This window comes from Urocampus carinirostris, chromosome 15, assembly GCF_059441175.1.
Source record: "Urocampus carinirostris isolate Australia breed hairy pipefish chromosome 15, RoL_Ucar_1.0, whole genome shotgun sequence".
Taxonomy (NCBI): domain Eukaryota; kingdom Metazoa; phylum Chordata; class Actinopteri; order Syngnathiformes; family Syngnathidae; genus Urocampus; species Urocampus carinirostris.
Genome location: NC_142363.1, coordinates 26168516 through 26190009, shown reverse-complemented (window position 1 = coordinate 26190009; position 21494 = coordinate 26168516). Strand labels below are relative to the sequence as shown.

At 40.3% G+C, this 21494-nt stretch overlaps 1 protein-coding gene across 2 annotated transcripts; it reads left to right on the top strand.

Moving 5' to 3' along the window:
- Positions 1-1938: 1938 nt before the first annotated feature.
- Positions 1939-11876, top strand: pank2 (pantothenate kinase 2). 2 transcript variants are annotated; one of them, XM_088354849.1, is made up of 7 exons: positions 1939-2374; positions 4024-4376; positions 6216-6469; positions 6553-6729; positions 8108-8231; positions 10049-10174; positions 10233-11876. In XM_088354849.1, the coding sequence occupies exons 1-7, from the start codon at positions 2143-2145 to the stop codon at positions 10281-10283; spliced, it is 1317 nt and encodes a 438-aa protein (XP_088210975.1). In that variant the 5' UTR covers positions 1939-2142; the 3' UTR covers positions 10284-11876. The 2 variants fall into 2 exon arrangements, with proteins under 2 accessions (XP_088210975.1, XP_088210976.1); XM_088354850.1 differs by having other exon boundaries at positions 2257-2374; positions 3986-4376.
- The last annotated feature ends 9618 nt before the right edge of the window (positions 11877-21494 follow it).

Below are 21494 nucleotides of genomic sequence, written 5' to 3'. Positions count from 1 at the left end.
TGTTATTTCACCATCCCCTGATCTGAAACCTACATGAGGGTAAGGGAAAACTCAAAAACCTCAACATGAGGAAAATGAAGAAACCTTGAGAAGGGACTGCACATGAGGTCATCCCCCTTCTAGGTTGACCAGGCTGCAATGAATGTTGCAATAACAAATAATACACAGATATTGTCAACATAAAATATAGGTTATTCATATGCTATAAAATAGAAGTTTGTTTTAAGCCTAGATTTAAACAGTTCCACTGAGGTTGCAGATCGAATCACAATTCTTGTGTTTCAAATGTAAGACTTAAAGTGAAATTGCACAATTCCCTGCTAATAATTCTGGTTTGGCAACAATTGGGAATATTACCGGTGCCTTATTGTTAGGAAGGTTGTGACGGTTTTACAGGCTAAATGTAGAATCAGCACTAGATACTATTTCTTTCTTTCTTTTTTTTGCTATTGTACCATGCTCGATACCTTTTGATGCCATGTTTTTAGTAATTTATTTCTATTGTTTTAGTAATTGTAGTATTTATTTCAACCACTCTTGTGTGAGAGAAAAAACTGATGTGGTTTGTTCACCTGTAGTCTCCATAGTTTATATTCATTCATGTGCTTTTCAGCACTTATTTTTGATTGCGCTACACAGTATAGCAACCTTTAGTGTTAATATATTACACCTTGTCCCTTAATGGCTTTGATAATTATGACATGAAATTGTAAGAAATGTGTAGAACACATGAAATCTATTAATTACCAAAGTCCCAGAGAAACTGTTTCTCAGGTAAATATACATAATTATATATATATTTGTTTTGAATCATGTTAAGTAAAATAAGTGAAAAAAAGCTAACCACTGTCCATTATAGAACATTTTCCGTTTTTTGTAAATAATTGGTTGTAATGGTTTCAAAAGCAGACAAGTTTGACGAAAAAAATCGTAAAACTTATGGCAGCGGTGCAGCTTACCAGTGAACATATGTGCAATAATTACTGTAGTCTGTAAACCATGTTTTTTGTGTAAATTGTGATGGTTGTATTTGTATTGCATATAGTATAATAAAATTGGAGCGAAACTTGAAGTGGTTGTTACATTTTGGTGATTTGTCATTTTTTAAATGAATTAATCCAACAAAGAGGCAGCACGGCGGCGCAGTGGTTAGCACTTGTGCGCCACAGTACTGAGGTCATGAGATCAAAACTGTGTGGAGTTTGCATGTTCTCCCCGTGCTTGCGTGGGTTTCCTCCGGGCACTCCGGTTTCCTCCCACATTTCCAAAACATGAATGTTAGATTAATTGGCCGGTCCAAATTGTCCCTAGGTGTGAATGAGCGGGTAAATTGTCTGTCTCTGTGTGCCCTGCGACTGGCTGGAAACCGGTTCAGGGTGTCCCCTGCCCACTACCAGAAGATGCCTGGGATGGGCTCCAGCACCTTCTGACCCTACTGAGGATACGCAGTGCAGATAATGGATGGATGGATGAATCCAACAAAGATTTTTTTTAAAGCATCTTCAGTGGTTTTGCACACCTATTTATCAATGTTTAAACTTGAGTCTTAGGGGTATTAATGCTCCCAAGCCACACAATTGTTGCCATGGTTACATAGTACTTCGATATTTCGGAAAGGGTGCAATTTATTTATTAGTAGTTTACCTGTTTTGGGGGGGAAATGTGTACAGTATATGACATTTCTTCAGTCAGGCATTGATAACTGTTAGAATTCAGTCAAGTTGTTGATGTGGATAAATGTTCTGGTTTTGCACCCGAAGAAAACAATAAAATTGAGGAAGGCGCATTCTAAGAACGCATGTTAAAAATCAAGAAGAAATAGAATAAAATGAGCATCAAAAACATTTTTTGGGGTTAAAAAAATCACTATATCCTAAAGAAGCTAAATTAAACGCAGTTATTGTAATCTTCTAGTTGTGATTGGCTCCTGACCTGTCACTCATGTAAAGACCACGCCCACCTCACAAAGAACACAAAGCGGCGAGTCAATTTAGCTAGTTAGCTCCCAAATTAGCATCATCTTAGTCTTTTTTCTAAATTCGGATCCAAACCGGATCAATTACACGCCCCTGTTGCCGTTTACAACAGCATGTATGGCGTGAACACATCCGCTCTCTTTCTTTCAATATTTTTTTCTTATTAATGGCGTCCAACGGGCATCACCACCGCGAAGATGACAGCGCGAACGACGAGGACGAGTCGCCCACGAAGAAGCAGCCGCGCTCCGATAAAGAGGCGCCAGGTTCGCGCTGTCTCCAGAGCGACCCCGACAAGGAGGCGGCGGCCGCATCGGTCGGAGGGGCACAGTCTCCCCGCCGTGCCTCTGACGCAACGCCGAGGCTTCGAAGCGACTCGGTGAAAAAGGGCAGGCCGCGTAAGAGTTGTCATACCTTTACAAAAACAAAACAAAAAACGTTTATTATTTTTAACATTTTGAAAATACTCTCATTTTTTTCATTGATATTTAAACTTTTTATTTTGTTTTAAATTAAATAAATTCGACACATATATGATGAAGGCACAATGCCGACGTCATTTCGCGGGCTTTGATCCGAACATGAATAGCCGACAATGTTATTTCAAGGGGATAATTTTGTGTGATCGTCCATTGCTGTTTTGCAACAAGATGGCGTTGGCTGAACACTGTTCTTTTGATGCTGGGGATGATGAAGATGATGATTACGCTGTTGGGGGTGTGGGAGAAGATGCGTTCGGTGGCCATCATCATCGGCTTTCAAATCAATTCTTAAACATTCTTTATACCGTTTTTAGTACGGAAATTAATTACAATATGTTTCTAACCGATACCAAGATCCGGAATATTTATTGATACAGATATCACAGACTGGTACAATAGACCCCCGGGATACGACATTAATCTGCTCCGTAGTGGGGATTGTAAAGTGAAATTGTCTATGGTGGGGGGTAAAAACCTAATCATTGTATATACATATGTTAACTCATTCAATGCCAGACATTTCTCTCCAATAGGAAGTGCAGATGACATCCTTATTTTGGCCATTTTGATCTATTGTTTAATGCCTACAAAATAATTAATTCTGTAGCTATAATGACTTAGAATATATAACAAGAAAGCTAGAACCCTGATCTTTCATTTCTAAGATTAGTAAACAACAGTTAAACATTGCTTAGTTTCTTGAAAATACTTATTTCCAAGAAAACGTCTGAGAAAAGCAACTTTTTGTGAAATAATGCATTCCCTTGCCCTTATGTAGGTTTTAGATCAGGGGATGCTGTAATGGTAGTCTGTAAAGACTTCTTGTGATTCAGGGCTACACAAATAAATATGACTTGAGTTGACTTGTCTTAGGTGCTTTTTTTTGCATTTGTGATACCTCCAATATTTAAACACAAGGGCACTTTTCTTACAAAATAACGTTTCATTGCAAGAACATTGAACTTTTGCATGAACGATGCATGAAGTTTGCTGGAATTTTTCAGTGCCTGATGTTTCCTGTGACGTTATCACAATATTTCGGTCACTCGGGGGCCACCCACACACTCTTGATCGCTGGATAGAGGAGGTAGCACGAGGAAGTGAGGGCTTTTGGATGTGTGGACACAGACCTGATCTGCCATCCCCACCCATGTCAAGCAATCAGTGTTTTGTCCCCACCAATATTCTGTGATCATTTTTTTAAAAAATGCGCTATGTCCCCACTAATGTCAACACCAAACTTACCCCCTTGCTCATACGAAATGGGGGTTTTTAAGCCGTTTATGAATGTGAGCAACGCTATTGACCCACAAGCAGAAAAATGGCAGGGTGGTGTTGAGCCAATCAGAATGCAACACACAATCCTTGATTTAAATCTGGGAAGTAGTGATAATGCAATACAGTAAGAGATGCTGTAAATGTTAAAGATTCAAACTGATGAAACATTTATTCAAATTAGTTTCAAAATTGCATTTTATTCCACAGAAACACATGTATAGTATTTACTGTATTCATTTTATTGTGTAGTATAGGGCCTCACCTGGATTATGTAATTTAAAACTCAGCGTTCCCGTGGTTCGGCATGGACATCGGAGGCACGCTGGTCAAACTGGTGTACTTTGAGCCCCGCGACATTACGGCGGAGGAGGAGCAGGAAGAAGTGGAGAACTTGAAAAGCATCCGGCGCTACCTGACATCCAACACGGCTTACGGCACCACGGGCATCCGCGACGTTCACTTGGAGCTAAGGGAGCTGACGTTGTGCGGCCGCACGGGCAACTTGCACTTCATCCGCTTCCCCACGCACGACCTGCCCGCATTCTTACAGATGGGCCGCAACAAGCACTTCTCCAGCTTGCACACAAGCCTCTGCGCCACCGGCGGCGGTGCCTACAAGTTCGAAGCCGACTTCCGAACGGTGCGTTAACTTTTGCAATTAGGTTGAATGTAGACTGGTTCAATGATTATATTGTTTTTTTTAATTTAGGGATCACAATAATTGATCATTCACGAGTGTCTTTTGTTGAGTTTTGACCCATAACACAGGTGATATCCTTTGAGATTTAAATACAGGGTTTTTAAATTTTAATGTCGTGTTTTTAAGCGTTGAAAAGTGCTTGAATTATGGGTGAAGAGCTTAAAAATGATTGAACTTGTTGCCATGTTTCTCAACAAGTCTGCTTAAAAATGATGCTGACACTGCTTTGTGGTGGCTTCGCTTTGCCATTACATTTGTTTTTCCATCGTGATTAACGGCAGCTTCCATTAGTTTGCATGGTGTTGTCATGCAAAGCGTCATAGCCCCCTACAGGTCTCGCCCAAGAGCACAGGTGGATTCTACACCTAAACAGGGCACTATGAAATTTATATAAGTACAAGGATTATCATTTTAAGTGGCCCGTGAGACAATGCTGAGTGAAGCACAAGAGGAAAATTAGTCAAACAACAACCTGCAGTTTTAAATATATCTATTCTAATAAGGAACATCCAGTAGCCGTGTAATTGATTATGGCTGAGCCCTTTGATGGCTCGCACACGTCATGAAAAGGTAGAAAAGTGACTCGACCAATGTGCTTCTACTTTTAAGGGAAATCCAAATACAGCATATTCTAATGAGGAACATAAATCTATTTTTTTTCTTTTTATACACAAATTATCTGTTTGGGAGTTCATACAAGGAAATACATATATGTATTATAATAATCAATAATATCAAACGATTTAAAAAAAAATTGGAACCCCTGTATTTTATCATAAACATTCATTCTACATAAAAAAGATGATTAAATCAACATAATACATAAAACATTTTTACATTTATTCTAAAATGTATTTAATAAAGAGTAAGTTATTTTTTACTAGCTGTATTTATTTAATTTATATTAAATCATTTTTAATAACTAATTATTGAGGTTACAATCTTTTAAAAGAATGTGAATTTGAATTGGAAATCATTGTAATTGAAGATAATTTATTGTCTGTCATACTATAAAATAAAGGAATTTAAGTAATTTGGCAATCCATTTTTCTCTCATGAATAATTTATTAAAAATAATTTATAAAACAACTTAACTTTATGAGGTAATACAAATGTATGCTGGATCATCTTAAATTAACTAGCATAATTGTTTTGGCTTTATTTTTAACCATAAGAATTCTTCTGACCAGGATCAGCTATAATATAAGTTATATACAAGGTTGTCAAGCAAATCACTTAGTTACTTACTTATTGGATAATTTTCTGTTACTGAAATACATGTTACCTTTTTTATTAGGATCTGTATTTCATTTGAATATTTAAAAATATAAGTACACGATAAAGTGTAAATAGATTTTTCGATTTTTAATGTTTGAGACCTGCATAGGATGCCAGTTGTATTGAGTACTTTGATTAGTAATGTTCGTCGTTTGGACTATTACGCATTGCTTACATCATGGTCACAATTGGCTGATCATGTAGCTGTTCTTTGATATCCACACCCTTTAGGGTTTGTCTGCTTTTGTAACTTAAGCGATGAAATATAAGGGGCTCAGGGGAAAGCTTTTAGAACGGGTTGAAATCCTTATCTGAGGTTTGGGTTCTCCTGTTCTCATTTCATGTTTAAAACCCATTGATGTCTGTTCACCTTATTTTGAACGTCTACTAAACTATTAACTTAGCACGTGTCAAATTAAACAAGCAAAGCAAGATCCCAATATCGCATTTAAAGTAATGAAATTAGTACCACTAACGTCACATAACTTTACACCAATCCAGACGGCCGACCTAGAACTTCACAAGCTAGACGAGCTGGACTGTCTGATCCGGGGCGTGCTGTACATTGACTCAGTGGTCTCGGGCGGTCTATCCGAGTGCTACTACTTCGAAAACCCGGCCGAGCCGGAGCGCTGCTTGCAGAAACCGTACACGCTGGAGAACCCCTACCCGCTGCTTCTCGTCAACATCGGCTCCGGTGTCAGCATCATGGCAGTTTACTCGGAGAACAACTACAAACGTGTCACCGGGACTAGGTACTCGGTCCTGATTACATGCATGGATGCAGTTCATGAAATGAAGTTTATGATGGTGTCGTGATTTATTTTATTTTTTTTAGCCTGGGCGGAGGAACCTTCCTGGGTCTCTCCTGCCTGCTTACGGGATGCTCCACCTTCGAGGAAGCTCTGGAAATGGCGTCACTTGGGGAGAGCACACGCGTTGATAAATTAGTCAGGGACATATACGGAGGTGATTACGAGCGTTTTGGACTTCCAGGCTGGGCTGTGGCCTCCAGGTATGTAACACAGGCATTCTATCTGGATTATTTTTCCACATTTTAAAAGTGACAATGTGGCAATAAATAATCCGTGTTATGATTTGAGTGAGAATGGACATCTGTATTTAGCATATTAAACCCAAAAATATTATTTTAACAAAATTATAGAGCTGTAACAAATGTTTGTTTCAACATTTAATTAATCTGTTGATTATGATCGGCTGATGAATCGATTAATCGATATCTATTAAATCGCTGTAAAAGAACAAATTAATGAATATAATAAGTAGTTTGCCAAATATTGTCAGAAAATATGTAAACAAATCAAACTTTGGTTTCCAGAGTAAATTGTTGGTCTTGAGCCAAAACAATGAAAAAAAGATTGTTCAAATTATTTAATTTGTTGTTGCACACAAGACATTTGCCATAAAATTGTTTTAAAAAGATAGAATAGATTACCAGCATGCTCGATAGATGTACTAAGTTGTGTTTTTTCCAATTTTATAAAAACGTTTCATTGTCCTTTTACAGATAAATCACTTGTTTTATATTGCTATGCATTAAAAGATTGAAATAAAAATGTTGTTGATAAACTGAAATTGTGAGTTGGAGAATATTAGTGAATGAATGGCTTTTATTGCCATTATACAATATATGAGGTATTCTCCTTTTAGTGCAAATATAAATAAAAAAATTCAAAAGATAAAAATGTAAGAAACAATATATTGATATATATTAAATATGTGCATATTCACAGTGGCAGTTGTACAGTACAATTCAAACCCTAAATGACAAAACAAATGGTAAATGGTCTGCATTTATATAGCGCTTTTCAAGTCAATAAGACCTCCCAAAGCGCTTTGCAATGTGCTTCACAATTACCCATTCACACACACACTCACACACCAATAGGGAGTCAGCCATGCAAGGCGCCTACCTGCTTATCGGGGGCATTAGGGATTCAGTGTCTTGCCTAAGGACACTTGGACATATAACACGGAAGAGTCTGGAAATGAACCTGCGACCTCTTGATCCCAAGAGGAGCGCTCTACCTCCTGAGCTAATGCTGCCCAAAACAAATAAAAAATAAAATTCACTCGATTATTTCATCAATCAGGTTCTTATTGTGCCTCTTAAATCAGTAGAATCAGATGGTCATTAATATAATTGTTTACGAGATTACACCTGGCACCCGAGGTTAAACACGTAAACAATGTCAGGATAATTATACCAAAAATATTCACAGAGTAGGGCTTGGGGGCCGGCCTGCATTGTAAAGACTGGTGTACGTTCTAAGTGCATTATACTAATATTAACATTATATGTTTCATATCTTAATATTATACATTTTTATGGTATCACAAAATAAGTCATTTTCTTTCCCTGTCATCAATAGTTTTGGGAACATGATATCCAAAGACAAGCGAGAGTCAGTGTCCAAAGAGGACTTGGCCAGGGCCACGCTGGTCACCATCACCAACAACATCGGCTCCATCACTCGTATGTGTGCGCTCAATGAGGTGAGTTCGTGCGCGGAAACTTGTTGGGAAAAAGTCGGCATGGACGTGATCCCTGCGTGCTTTCAGCCTCTTTACGGTGCTGCCTTGTGGCGTCTCGATCAAGCAGCATTGTACAGGGCTATGAAAGCGCCAGGGTTGTCTTCAAACAACTCAATTGATATGCCGTGTTTGTTTTTCTACCTCGATTAATGCTTATTTTCTAGTTTGCATCTCCAGTAAATACGTTTTTGTCAGAAATGATATGCAATTTTGTAGGTCTTGTCCAGTAAATTTGGTTGCCATGGAATTTCAATTTGAAATATCAATGTGTTTATTCCCCTTTGTGACTATTAAAAGACATTTATTGTCCTAATTCAAAACCTCTTCAGCAGGTGCGGCAAACTCGTACATTTATTCCATAAATACTTGGTTTGTTTTTCTTGGGGGAAAATAAAATAAATAAATATATATATATATATATATATATATATATATATATATATATATATATATTTAGGCACATCACGAAAAATTACATCAGGCACTAATTAACAAGAAGAAACAATGAAATACTCCCACAAAAACAGCAGTACAATACAATGATAAAATACATAAATATGTGTCCAAAGGGAGCAGACTGAAGCAGAAGCCTATTTTCTCAAAAAATTCCCCGCTATAATGCTGGTCTATTTGGGGGATTCCCCTGTACAGCAAGCAAACCAGGCAGGCAGAAGAAAAGAGGGCGAGCTATCGATCAGCTCCTCTTTTCATTTGGACCAGGGACGCTTGACCAGTTCATGCCTCTTTGGCCGTGGTCTGAGAAATCTGATACCACAAGGATCAGATGACGGTGTTTGAAGTTGCTAAACTTGTTAGAAAGCCAAAGAAGTGAGAAATTTGCGTAATGTTCTGTACTTGAGAATGTCCCTCCAATCGACATAATTCCTTACGGTAAGAACATTATTTTATCAATACATGCCTTGGATTACTTTCAAAATGTCATGCTATCAGATTTCATGATGGTACATGGTGAATTGGTATGTGCGGGAATCATCTAAAAGGGGACGCAGTCGTTCCATCCATTCCAAAGTGAAACAAAAAATGTGGAAGCCATATTTGTGCTGGGCTTATTGGCTCTTCAAGACATTTTATTATCATTTGGCCATTAGAAAAATGACTACCTTTTTTCTAAAAGTGAAAGGGGGGCTCACTATGTCCCACAAATAGTGTTTGTCCACTGTAATGCTGTACCTGAAAATACATCCTTGTTCTTGTAATTAAAGAACTAAATTATGTGAAAAAAGCGTAATACAGTAAGACCTCGGTTATCGCGGTTAATGGGGACCAAAACCACCCGCGATAAGTGAAAATCTGCGAAGTAGCGACGCCCCTTCAAAAAAAAAAAAAATAAAAAAAAAAATATATATATATATATATATATATATATATATATATATATATATATATATATATATATATATATATATATATATATATATATTTTTTTTTTATATTTTTTTTTTTTTTTTTTTTTAACCATTACAGACCGCGAAGCTCTGAGGCCGCAAACATCGAACCGCGAAGTAGGAAGGTCCCACTGTAACTCTCCGAAATACAGTATTACTTTGTTTTCGTTACTATTGTAATGTTTCCTCCTAAAGGAAACATTATTCTTGCATGATTAAGACTTTTGACCATTTTGAGCATTAAATAAAACGACTTGTGGTTGTTCATTTTAAAATAATATGATACAATCACTCTTTATTGTAAAAACAAGCTGACGGCCAGACTAAAACCATCAAATGTGTTTTCTCCAACCTTCTTGCCGACCACCCAAGAACATCGAGCGTGTTGTTTTTGTCGGAAATTTCCTGCGGGTCAACACGCTGTCCATGAAGCTGCTAGCGTATGCCATGGACTACTGGTCCAAAGGCCAACTCAAAGCGCTCTTCCTGCGCCATGAGGTGAGCAAACACATAAAGCATATTTGTGTACTGATCTTCATGGAATATATGTTTCTAGGGTTACTTTGGAGCGGTTGGAGCTCTGCTGGAGCTGCTACATCCAACGTGAAGCAGCTGGGGGAAAAAAAGAAGAGATCCACAAAACAAAAAGTTGCATTCCAACTTTCTATGGTGCAGAATTATGTCACACTGTGCATTTAGAATGATTATCACCACACTGGTCTGAAGTCTCTTGGAATATATAGACTGCTCTTCTTGGATTTTTTTTTGTAAATTAGTTCTCGTCAAACTAATTCAGGTGAAGTAGGATTCTAGAGCCGGACCTGTCTGCCGTTTTCGTATCTGTATGCACAGCAAAAGACACCATGTCTTCCAGTAAGTTATTTAAAAACAAAATTTATTTTTGGGGAACAGCAGAGCTCTGTTCAAGAGTTGTTGTTTTTATTTGTATTTCTGTCCCTTAAAAATCCTCAATATGGTCATTTACTCATTAAAATGCAGGTAGGGCTCAATAAAATTGAAAAACAGATTGAATGCTGTTGCTAACCAAAACAGCAGCTGCAATTAAAATAACCATCTAAGCCAGGAATCCTCTACCTTTTTGAAGATAAGAGCTTAGTTATTATTAATAATAATAATAATAATTTCCTTGTATTGTCATTCTGTGTAACAATGTACACAGAACGAAATGTCGATTGCACCTGACCCGTTGTAGCGAGCCGATGCAGCCGCAGCCAACAGAGGGCGCCGCCGACCACTTTTTAAGTCTTAGGAATGACTCGGCCGGGGCGCGAACCACCGACCTCCCAGTCTCAAAGCAGGCGTATTAGTGAATAGGGTGAAGGGCTACCAGTTTGATATTCTTTTTCAACATAACACAGCATGTTACTACGATGTTATTATCAGGTAATACTAGAAGTTATAATAGGCTCAATCAACAGCTCAAACATCTCTCCAAGAACCACGTTGGAGACCTGGACAGAGATGAAAGAGTAAGCTTGCTGTAATATTTAAGCTATTGCTAACAAAACTAAAAATGAGGTAATTGCTAAGTCCATGTCTGTTACATCTTATAAGAAACACCTCAATCTGAAATGACTACCAAAAAATGGCTGTTATAGAGCAGACATTTGTGCTGTTTTGCCTACCAAGTCAGCAGTAAAGATGGCGTCAAGGTAATTGCTGCAACATGTTGTCATGTTTAGTAAACTATCAAATAGATGCCCTGATCAGGATAGGCTCCTTTCAAAGTTCTGTTTGAACCTCTTACCTCGGTTTTCGTTTCTCAGTCTCATTCTTTTGGCTGCAGACATTTTGCTTTTGCAAATACTGTAACTGAAAATAAAAGCAACCCTCTTTTGCAACAGACAGTAACCAAAGTTGGAAATGGTTGCTAACCAAAACAGCAGCATCAAGCTAAACATCCTCAGATAAATGCAATAATGTTGTACGCGTTCCACAGTGACGTGAAAATATTATCAAAAATCATCGACAGACTCTTTGATGTTTACAATAACCCATTTTCGTCTCAATGTGTCTATTTTCCTGACGTGTAAAAGAAAAAAAAAAGTAGAAGTGCCTGCCATGCGACAATCATTTTTACAATCGTACTGTGTTTTTAGAGGGGGGAAATATTTTAAAACTGTTTCAGGTTATCACTAAAGTGTGATAATTCCCTAATAAACAAAGGTTTTACTTCCAAGAGTTTTTGTTTTTACTTATTTACGACACGTTACAGTAGACCGTGAATTAAACCGGAAAACGCATTCAAACTAAGGTACCTAAAATTATTTCAGGTATTTATAAGCCAAATTCGTTTTCAAATATGGCCAATAATGGGTCAGTGATTACAAAAGTGCCCTGCGACTGGCTGACAACCAGTTCAGGGTGTCCCCTGCCCACTGCCCGAAGATAGCTGGGATGGGCTCCAGCACCCCCGCGACCCTACTGAGGATAAACGGTGCAGATGATGGATGGATGGATGAATACAAAAGTTCACTCCATCCCTTTTTTATACTCCAAAAATGTGCAATAATTATACACAAAGCAGGGTACTGTGTTGTTCATACCAATATTTTATTTCTGTTATGATGACTGATTAGTATCACCTGTGCCCGCTCATTTGGCGCCAGCCGCTGCGGGCTACCTAATTGGTTCCCTGTCCTTTTTAAGCCCAGTCCTTTCACTCTCCTGCTGTCAGTCCGTCAGCAAACCTCTGTTCTACAAGGCAAGCACTTTGACTCTGGCTCCAGTCGGTCCCGCTTTTTGCACGTTTTTTTCCACCTGTCCGTTCCTGATCTCCCCGTTTGTCTCCGGCTACGACCTGTATTTTGACCCCGACCACGTTTGCTCCCTCGTCCCGGCTTACGACCTGTTTTTGGTTCCGACCACGTTTTTGCTCTCCTGTCCCAGCTATCGACCTTTTTTGTCCGTCTTCGACACCGCCATCACCCGCTCCGGAAGATCCACTTCGGTATTCGGATCACGATCCGATTGTATGAGCGGCTTGCTTCCCACGACCTGCAAGCACTGGATCGCGGGTGCAGCCCTTCTTCTTTCTATCAATAAACTTGCGGTTAACGTTACGGATTTGGGTCCTGATTCCATTCAGGTCATGACAATTTCTACAGTCCAAATTATTAAAACTCATTGACCTAGTGGAGTTCTCCACTTTACAACTACTATTTAAAGTGAACAAAGGTATACTCCCAGAGAACATCCAATAAGTATTTACACGAAAAGAAGGAAGCTATAACTTAAAGGGATGTAGTAACTTTAAGATCCAACCAGATAAAAGGACCACCAGGAAAAGTACATGTATGTCTGTGTAGAGCAGGACTGGCCCGCACCTTCATGGGGCCCTAAGTAAAATTAGATTTAGGGCCCCTTATTACTTCATCATTTGCATACCTAATAGAACTCATTTGGAGTCTGGGGTCTCATGCTACATGTTATACTTCTTTTGAAATTGATTAGTTTCATCAAAATGGTTTATTACAGCAAAAATATATATAAAGTCACTGTTTTGAGCACTTCGTTTCTTATTTAGTTTTAAAGTTATACTGAAGTTTTTATTTAGTATTTCTAAAGTCTGATTTTTATTGGGGTTCTGTAGTTTTTGTGTAGTATTTCTGAAGTAATCTGTATGTAGTATTTCCATAGTAGTATTTCTGTAGTACTTTTGTTGTATATCTGTTGTATTTTGTATTATTACAGTAGTTTCATGATTATAGTCTTTTTTGGGAGTATTATATTTTTTTAGTATTTTGTGGTATTTCCATAGAAGATTGTTTATGTGTAGTATTTCTGTAGTATTTTTGTCGATATTTCTATAGGAGATTTTTTGTAGTATTGCGATAGGTGTCATTTGCAGTGTTTGTGTTGTAAACCTCTTGTACTGGTATTTTTGTAGTAATATTTCTCTAGTATTTTTTTGTATTATAGTAAGTATTTATATTTTTTAAATATTTTAGTAGAAGTATAATTAATAGTATTTTTGTCGCATTGCTATAATAGTATTTTTGTCATATTTAGTATTTTTTGTAGTATTACTGTAGTTGCCTTTTTGTAGCATTTCTGTACAATTTTTTAATTTTCAGAATGAAAGCAAAATAATATATGAGGTCCCTGTTTTCAAGAACCATTTTTGATATTTAATTTGTAGTTATTGTGTAGTATTTTTGTATTTCTGTAGAAGTATTTTGGAGTGGACACACAAAGTGACAGTGTTGGCACCCAAAAAGTTAACTACTCTTGGGGGCCCCCTAGCGGTTGTAGGGCTCTAAGCAGCCGCTTAGCTATCTTTGCGTTGCCTCTGGTGTAGTGAAATTTAGGAACAAATTACAGGATGTGCTCAAACAATATCCAAATATTGACCAATTCAAATCCAGATACAGAAAAAAAAGCATTATTCTGAAAGTATAGTAAATGGACTTTGAATGATATTTAGGGATTGAAACCATTACATAGCAAATTGATGGTTTAAACAAATAACTAACATTGTTATTAAAATTCATATTTTTATTATTATCATAACTAATTCTCAATATTGTTGTTATTATTGTCATTATTATTGGTGTCTGAATGATATTCAGTGATTAGTAGCATTATAAAGTGAATATAAAGGTACAATTAATAAGTCTTCTGGTATTATTATAACTATTATGATGATTATAACTTTTATGTGACTTATTGTTGTTATTATTGTTAATAGTATCCAAATGTTAGTGAGCAGAAGCCTTATACCATGAATAGATGACTAAAAATCAGGCTTGTTATTATTATAACTATTATCGTGACTATTATTTTTGTTGTTATTGTCATTCATATCATTATCTACCATATGACTATTATTATTGTTATTGTTGAGTGTTGTTATTTTTATTATATTTCTGTCACCATTATGCATATTCATTACAATCTAGATTTATTTACAAACAAAACAATAGGGTGAATGAATATGTCGGTGAAAGAAAACAAAATAAATGGAGATGCAATGGCATAGCGATAACTTAAGAACTTAAAATGGACATGTACTGCACAACTCATAGTTAGGTCAGACAAGTGGGAGCTTTCATGCTGGAGGCATCTGGTTCAAGCTCCCATGTTTTGTCTTTTTAATGGGTGGTCTATAGATGGATAGATATGTAACGGGTGTAATAATAACTTTTATTTTATTGAAATTCCTGCTAAAATATGTGTATAGTTTTTGGTAAATGTCCTGCAATGCTGAGTCCAACAGTGCCATCTGCTGGTATGGGGTGGGGTTTGGTTTTGGCTTCTAACATGTGACCAGGAGGCGGGGTTTTGTCAGTTTAACCAGAGTACTACAAAGAGATCAAAGAGATCAAACCCAGCAGAAAAAGCTAATGTTGTGACTCATCCATTTGCAGAACTGTAATAATAAAAACCTCATCATCCAGTCCAGCGTGAATGTGGATCTTTGGTGGGACACGTACAACGCGGTTACATTGGTGCCGTGACCCGTGACTTCTATCAAACTCGCCGAACCGAGGACTGTCCTACCTGCCACATGAGCTCACAGTATTTGAAATTTTAGTTACATGAGCGATATTGTTTAGCTCATTACAGTGCAGTGTCACAGTGATACGAAGGCTGCTGATTTATTTTGTGATTTTGACTTATTTACATTTTTTTCTGTTAATCTTTGAAACATGTTTAATCAGAGCAATGTGTTAGCTCCACAATTTGACACACCTATTCACTTTGGCAGGGGCAGGGGCATGTTTACCCCCATCCCCTCTGATAATAGTTCTACCCCAGGTGGTGCGACACATAGAGTAGAGGCAAGTTCCAGTGTGAGCACCCATAATGCAGCTGACCAACATGCTAGCCTACCTTCACCTCAGGTCAGACCCACATCTACGCCAAATTCCGCGAGTGAAATTTCTGAGGGTTTAGCTGATCACATGGCAAATATTATTCAGGAGATAGGACATAAATTGGCTGATAGCATATTCTCAAATATACAGTCACATAATATAGTAGCTCCTAACGCTGCTGCCACACAAGATGAAGCAAACAGATTGAGTCAGGTGGTAACGCAGAGAAAGGTTAAGGAACCGCCGTCATTTATTGGGGATGGCTCAGACTCAATAACAATACATGAGTGGGAAGATCTAATGAGGACATTTATAAAAAGGAGTGATGTGAAACTTGAAGAGCAAGCAGAGGAAATCCTTATACATTTGAGAGGAAAAGCTAAAGATGTAGTTAGGTTTAGCATTAGAAACAGTAATATAGACGTCTATACCCGCCCTGACATGATTTATAGTCTTCTCAGGAAATACTTTAGCTGTACCAAGTACTCTGCTGTCCCTTTAGCTGACTTTTATTCAACTTTGCCCAAAGACCAGGAAGACCCCTATGACTACTGGCTGAGACTAAACAGAGCAGCTGACCTTGCCTCTGAGTGCTTGAGAGAGCAGGGCAAAACATTTGACAACCCTGAAATAGAGGTTACTCGCATATTTATTAGGAACTGCCCATGCAAGGAACTGGCACTCACTTACAGATCAAAAACCATCGAAAAGTGGTCAGCATGTGAGGTACTAGAGGTGCTGAATGAATACCACGCTGAGAAGAGCTACAAAGCAGATTCCCTACAACAACCTGCGAATAGAGCGGAAATTGCCGTACACAAAGCTGAGGTGAACCATGGTCCAACCCTCGTGCACCAGCCACCTCAGACTTCGAGCCCACAGTATGTCTCTCTAACGGACGTTATTAGTATGTTGGAGAAAGTTCTGATACGTGTTACCTCGAACCAGTTTCAAGAGAGAGGGGGAGCTCCAACCAGGCGACCTGGAGCCAGAATAAATGGTTTCACTGCCAAGCCATGTATCATTTGCAAAGAAGTCGAACACAGTGCTCTCTCTCATTGCCGAGACAAAAACCTTTGCTTTCACTGCCATGCCCCAGGGCATTCTCGACGTGATTGTCCAGTGACGAAAGTTGTCCCGCTGCCTCAGGGAAACTAACTGATCTGCGCTTAGGGGAGAACAGTGCAGATCAACTGAGTATACCTCCCACCACTAATGTGAAGCCTGACATGCAAGACAATAAATCAATTTATGAGTTGTATAGCAACAAGATACCTCCATCGAAGAAGCTGATCTTTCAGGGGTTTCAGAGAATAGCGGAGACTGACGAACTGTTTTACACACCTGTACTTGTGCAAAAAGGCCCCACTTTCAGAGCGCTGTTGGACAGCGGGTCGATGGCTTGTACAGTAAGTGAGGACACAGCTAAGTACCTCCTGCAGCAATTCCCTGATATGATGAGTTACACGGCCGATGATTATGTCATTGTAGGCTGCGGTGGACACCAAGTTTCTCCCAGAGATATGTACGACATTCACGTCACAGTTTACGGGTGCCAAATGATAATACCAGTAATGGTGGTGCCAGGCCAGACAGAACAGATGATCCTTGGCAGCAATGCCATCAAATATATTTTGACTCAATTGAAAAGTACTGATGGCTATTGGAGATTAGTTTCCACTCCTGACAACGGTCTGTCCGATAACCACAGTCAATTCCTGTCAATGCTTTCCAACACAGAGAGATGGAGAGGTGATTGCATTCCAGACAAGGTAGGGACAGTAAAGATCAAGAGTTGCGTGACGCTGAATCCACGGACCGAGTACGTTATTTGGGGCAAGTTACCTGAGTTGGCCGGGGCATCAGCGGGCAGCACAGTGGTCGTTGAGCCAACCCAATCTAAGGCTGCGCCCAGACAAGTCCTTGTCGGACGAGTTGTTACTCCACTCTGGGGAGATGGATGGGTGCCTGTTAAAGTCTTTAATCCCACGGACAGAGTTGTGGTGCTGAGAAGAAACAGGAAAATTGCAGATGTGTCTCCTTGTATCGCAGCGGAAGACCTGCCCAATGCAGAGGAGGTCAAGTGCAACGTGCAGAGTGTACAGAGCAAAGAGGTCCGACCCAGGTCAGAAGAGGACATGATGCGTGCATTGGAAGCTCTGGGACTGCAAGACATTGACCTGAAGTCATGTGAGGTTTCGCTGCAGTGTAAAGACAAGCTCCTTCATATCATCGAACAATTCGAGTCAATCTTTTCTCGCCATAAGATGGACTGTGGAGAGGCCAAAGAGTTTGTACATCGTATCCACCTTGTTGATGATAAGCCGTTCCGTCTACCCTACAGACGTATACCACCAAGTCAGTATGAAAAACTGAGGACGACTCTGAACGAGATGGAAGAGAAAGGAATTATTCAGAAGTCGACTAGCGACTATGCATCTGCGCTTGTTCTCATATGGAAGCGGAATGGAGAACTAAGGGTATGTACTGATTTCAGAAGGCTTAATGCAAGAACCATAAAGGATGCCTACCCACTACCGCATCAAGCTGATGCTTTGGCCGCACTTGGGGGAAATGCCTTTTTCTCCACAATGGATCTGACGTCAGGCTACTACAATGTCCCCTTGCACCCTGACGACAGAAAGTACACGGCATTCTCCTCACCATTCGGCCTTCACGAGTACAACCGGCTCCCTCAGGGACTTTGCAACAGCCCAGCAACATTTATGAGGATGATGATGTCAATATTTGGTGATCAGAATTTCATGAGCCTATTATGTTACCTCGACGATCTGATGGTGTTTGCCCCCACAGAGGAAGTTGCACTCCAACGCCTGCAGATGGTGTTTACTCGCCTTAAGGAACACAACCTCAAGCTCGCACCCAAAAAGTGTTTTTTCCTCAGACGGACTGTGAAATTTCTTGGGCATGTCATCAGTGAGGATGGAATTCGGACTGACCCCGAGAAAGTGAGAGCGATAAATGACGTACAAGTCACTGATCTAATGGAGTCGGATGGCAAGACGCCATGCCCTAGTAAAATCAGATCTTTTCTAGGCATGGTGATGTATTTCCAAAGCTTCATTGAAGCATGTTCTGCGAAGGCAAAACCTCTGTTCAGGCTCACATCTGAATCTGGTGACAAGCATAAGCGCAAGAGAGCCCGCAAGAAAGGTCAAGTGAAGCTGACGCCTGCAGATTGGTCCGATGCATGCCAGAACGCCTTTGAAACACTGAAGCACGACCTCGTGACAGGTGTCACTCTGGCCCACCCAGATTTTGATGCGCCGTTTATTCTGGCTGTCGACGCATCCTTTGATGGGATTGGAACAGTCCTGTCACAGCTGCCACCTGGTGGAAAAGTAGCCAGACCAGTCGCCTTTGCAAGTAAGACGCTCTCTCGCTCCCAGCTCAACTACCCTGCACACAGGCTCGAATTTCTTGCCTTGAAATGGGCGGTATGTGATAAATTCAGCCATTGGTTGAAAGGAAGACACTTTACCACGTGGACCGACAATAACCCACTTACATACATTTTGACCAAACCAAGACTTGATGCGTGTGAACAGCGGTGGGTAGCGAAGCTAGCTGCATACAATTTTGACCTGAAGTACATTCCCGGACCAAAGAACATCGTAGCCAACGCTCTGAGCCGTGAGCCATTTGTACGGTCATGTGTGGGTCATCGCCTTGTTACCGAGCCCTATACTTCGCTCTTGGACCAAGTCAACAGGGTGAACAACAGTACTGTGCAAGAGGTGTTCAGAGTATCCAACAATTGTCACGCTGTTGTAGACGAGAGTGCTGGGACATCAGACGAGTCAGTAAAAAGGGCAATTCCATCAGGCTCCAATGGTTCTGTGACATCAGAAGAGGTTGCTGCTGTCTTCAGTGCTCAGTCCACTGGTGGCGTGGGTCAAGTGATGGGAACAGACGCCAACTTCAATCTTCTGCAGAAGGGAGATCAGTCAACGGCACTCCCACAGAGTCAGCTTGTTGGTTTACAAGAACAGGACAACACAATAAGCAGGACCATGTACTTTGTGCATAGACACAAGAGACCTACCAGGCGTGAGAGAGCTGTCGAGTCGCCTAGTGTGATGAAACTACTGAAGCATTGGAGCCGACTCACCATACAGAATGGCATGCTCTACAAAATAAGGAAAGATCCTCACATGGCCAAGAAAATCTTCCAGTTTGTGGTGCCTGATTCATTGAAACAGAAAGTCCTTCAAGGTTTACATGACTCAGCAGGTCACCAAGGCCAGAACCGTACTTTGTCTCTGGTGCGGCAACGATTCTTCTGGAATGGCATGGAACGTGATGTTGTGAATTATGTCAAATCCTGTCAGCGCTGTGTAGTAGGGAAAACACCGGAACCACACAACCGTGCACCACTCAAGAACATAGTCACCTCTGAGCCTATGGAGTTGGTCTGTATAGACTTTTGGACTGCTGAGCAAGAGAACAAGTCTGTAGATGTCCTGGTCGTAACTGATCATTTCTCCAAGATGGCGCACGCCTTCCCTTGCAGAAATCAAACCGCCAAACAAGTTGCTCGCCGTCTGTGGCAGGATTTCTTCCTTGTCTATGGTTTCCCACGGCGTATCCACTCTGATCAGGGAGCTAATTTTGAGAGCAAACTGATCAAAGAGCTTCTAGAGATGGCAGGGGTGCAGAAATCCCATACCACTCCGTACCACCCCATGGGAAATGGCATCGCAGAACGATTCAACCGAACATTGGGAGATATGATCAGAACCCTTCCCCCTCAGCCCAAAGCAAAGTGGCCACAAATGCTGCAGCAGCTCACATTCTGCTATAACTGCACAGAGCATGAGACAACAGGGTTTGCACCGTTTTACCTAGTGTTTGGTAGGATCCCTCGTCTCCCTGTCGATGTCATGTTTCAACATGCTAATACCAATGATGCTGTTGTCAGCTACTCTGACTTTGTACGCCATCTGAAGAAAGATCTACATGAAGCTGCTCAGATTGTACAGAGGAATACTCTCAGAGAACAGACTCGTCATGCCAAGCTGTACAACCGTAGGGCCAAAGGATCACCTCTCGTTGTGGGAGACCGGGTGTTGATCGCCAACAGAGGTGTCCCGGGGAAACGCAAAGTTGCAGACAAGTGGGAGTCAACCCCGTATGAAGTCATATCAGTCAAGCCTGATCTCAATGTCTACAGAGTCAAGGATTGTCTGACGGGCAAAGAGAAGGTAGTTCACAGGAATTTGCTGCTCTCTGTTAGCTTCTTGCCCTGTGAGGATGATCTGGCCAGCGAATCTGAACACTCAGAGTCTGACGCTGCTATGCATGGAAGTGATGTATGCCCTGATTTACCTGACGCGGTTGAAGACAGTGATGTCCGTACAGTAAACTGGGTGATACAGGCAGGTGAAGAGCAAGTTCATCCAGAGGTAGAGGATAACTCACTAGACAGCAGATCTGATGCCCAGTCCGACTCTCGCAGTGTTGATACATCCAGCCGAGGAAGTCAGCACATCCCCGAACAAGATGTTGACCATACTTCAAGTGACAATACGGAAAGCCCATCACAGTGCTCTGAAAACATGATCCCTTTGGGTATGGGTCTCCCAGACGAGACCCCATTGAACACTGACCATCTGGACGCAGACTCCCCTGATACTGACTGTTTAGACTTGACTGCCCCAGACCTTCAAGCTCAGGTTATTTGTGCTCAACCTAACCGTTATGGTCTTAGGGTCCGCCAGTCCATCAGGCCTCCTAGTCGTCTTATTTGTCAGATGAATGACCATGTGGTAGGTGACAATCATCTGTCCGCAATATCTGCAAGTTCCTAGTTTAAGTTCAGTAGAGATGCACTTTCACAAGAATTGTGCCTATGTGAGCACTTACAACTACAGGAACAATGTTTGATATTTCAGAGATGTAACAGGCATCTTTGAGTCTGTGCTTAGTTAGGAGTTTGCTCGCCTCCTTTCTTTTCA

Bases quoted from the DNA above. Each gene is read 5' to 3' on its own strand.
- pank2 (XM_088354849.1), top strand. From the start codon at position 2,143: ATGGCGTCCAACGGGCATCACCACCGCGAAGATGACAGCGCGAACGAC. The intron at 2,375-4,023 runs GTAAGAGTTGTC...TTTAAAACTCAG, and splicing joins GGTGAAAAAGGGCAGGCCGC to CGTTCCCGTGGTTCGGCATG. The intron at 6,470-6,552 runs GTACTCGGTCCT...TATTTTTTTTAG, and splicing joins AAACGTGTCACCGGGACTAG to CCTGGGCGGAGGAACCTTCC.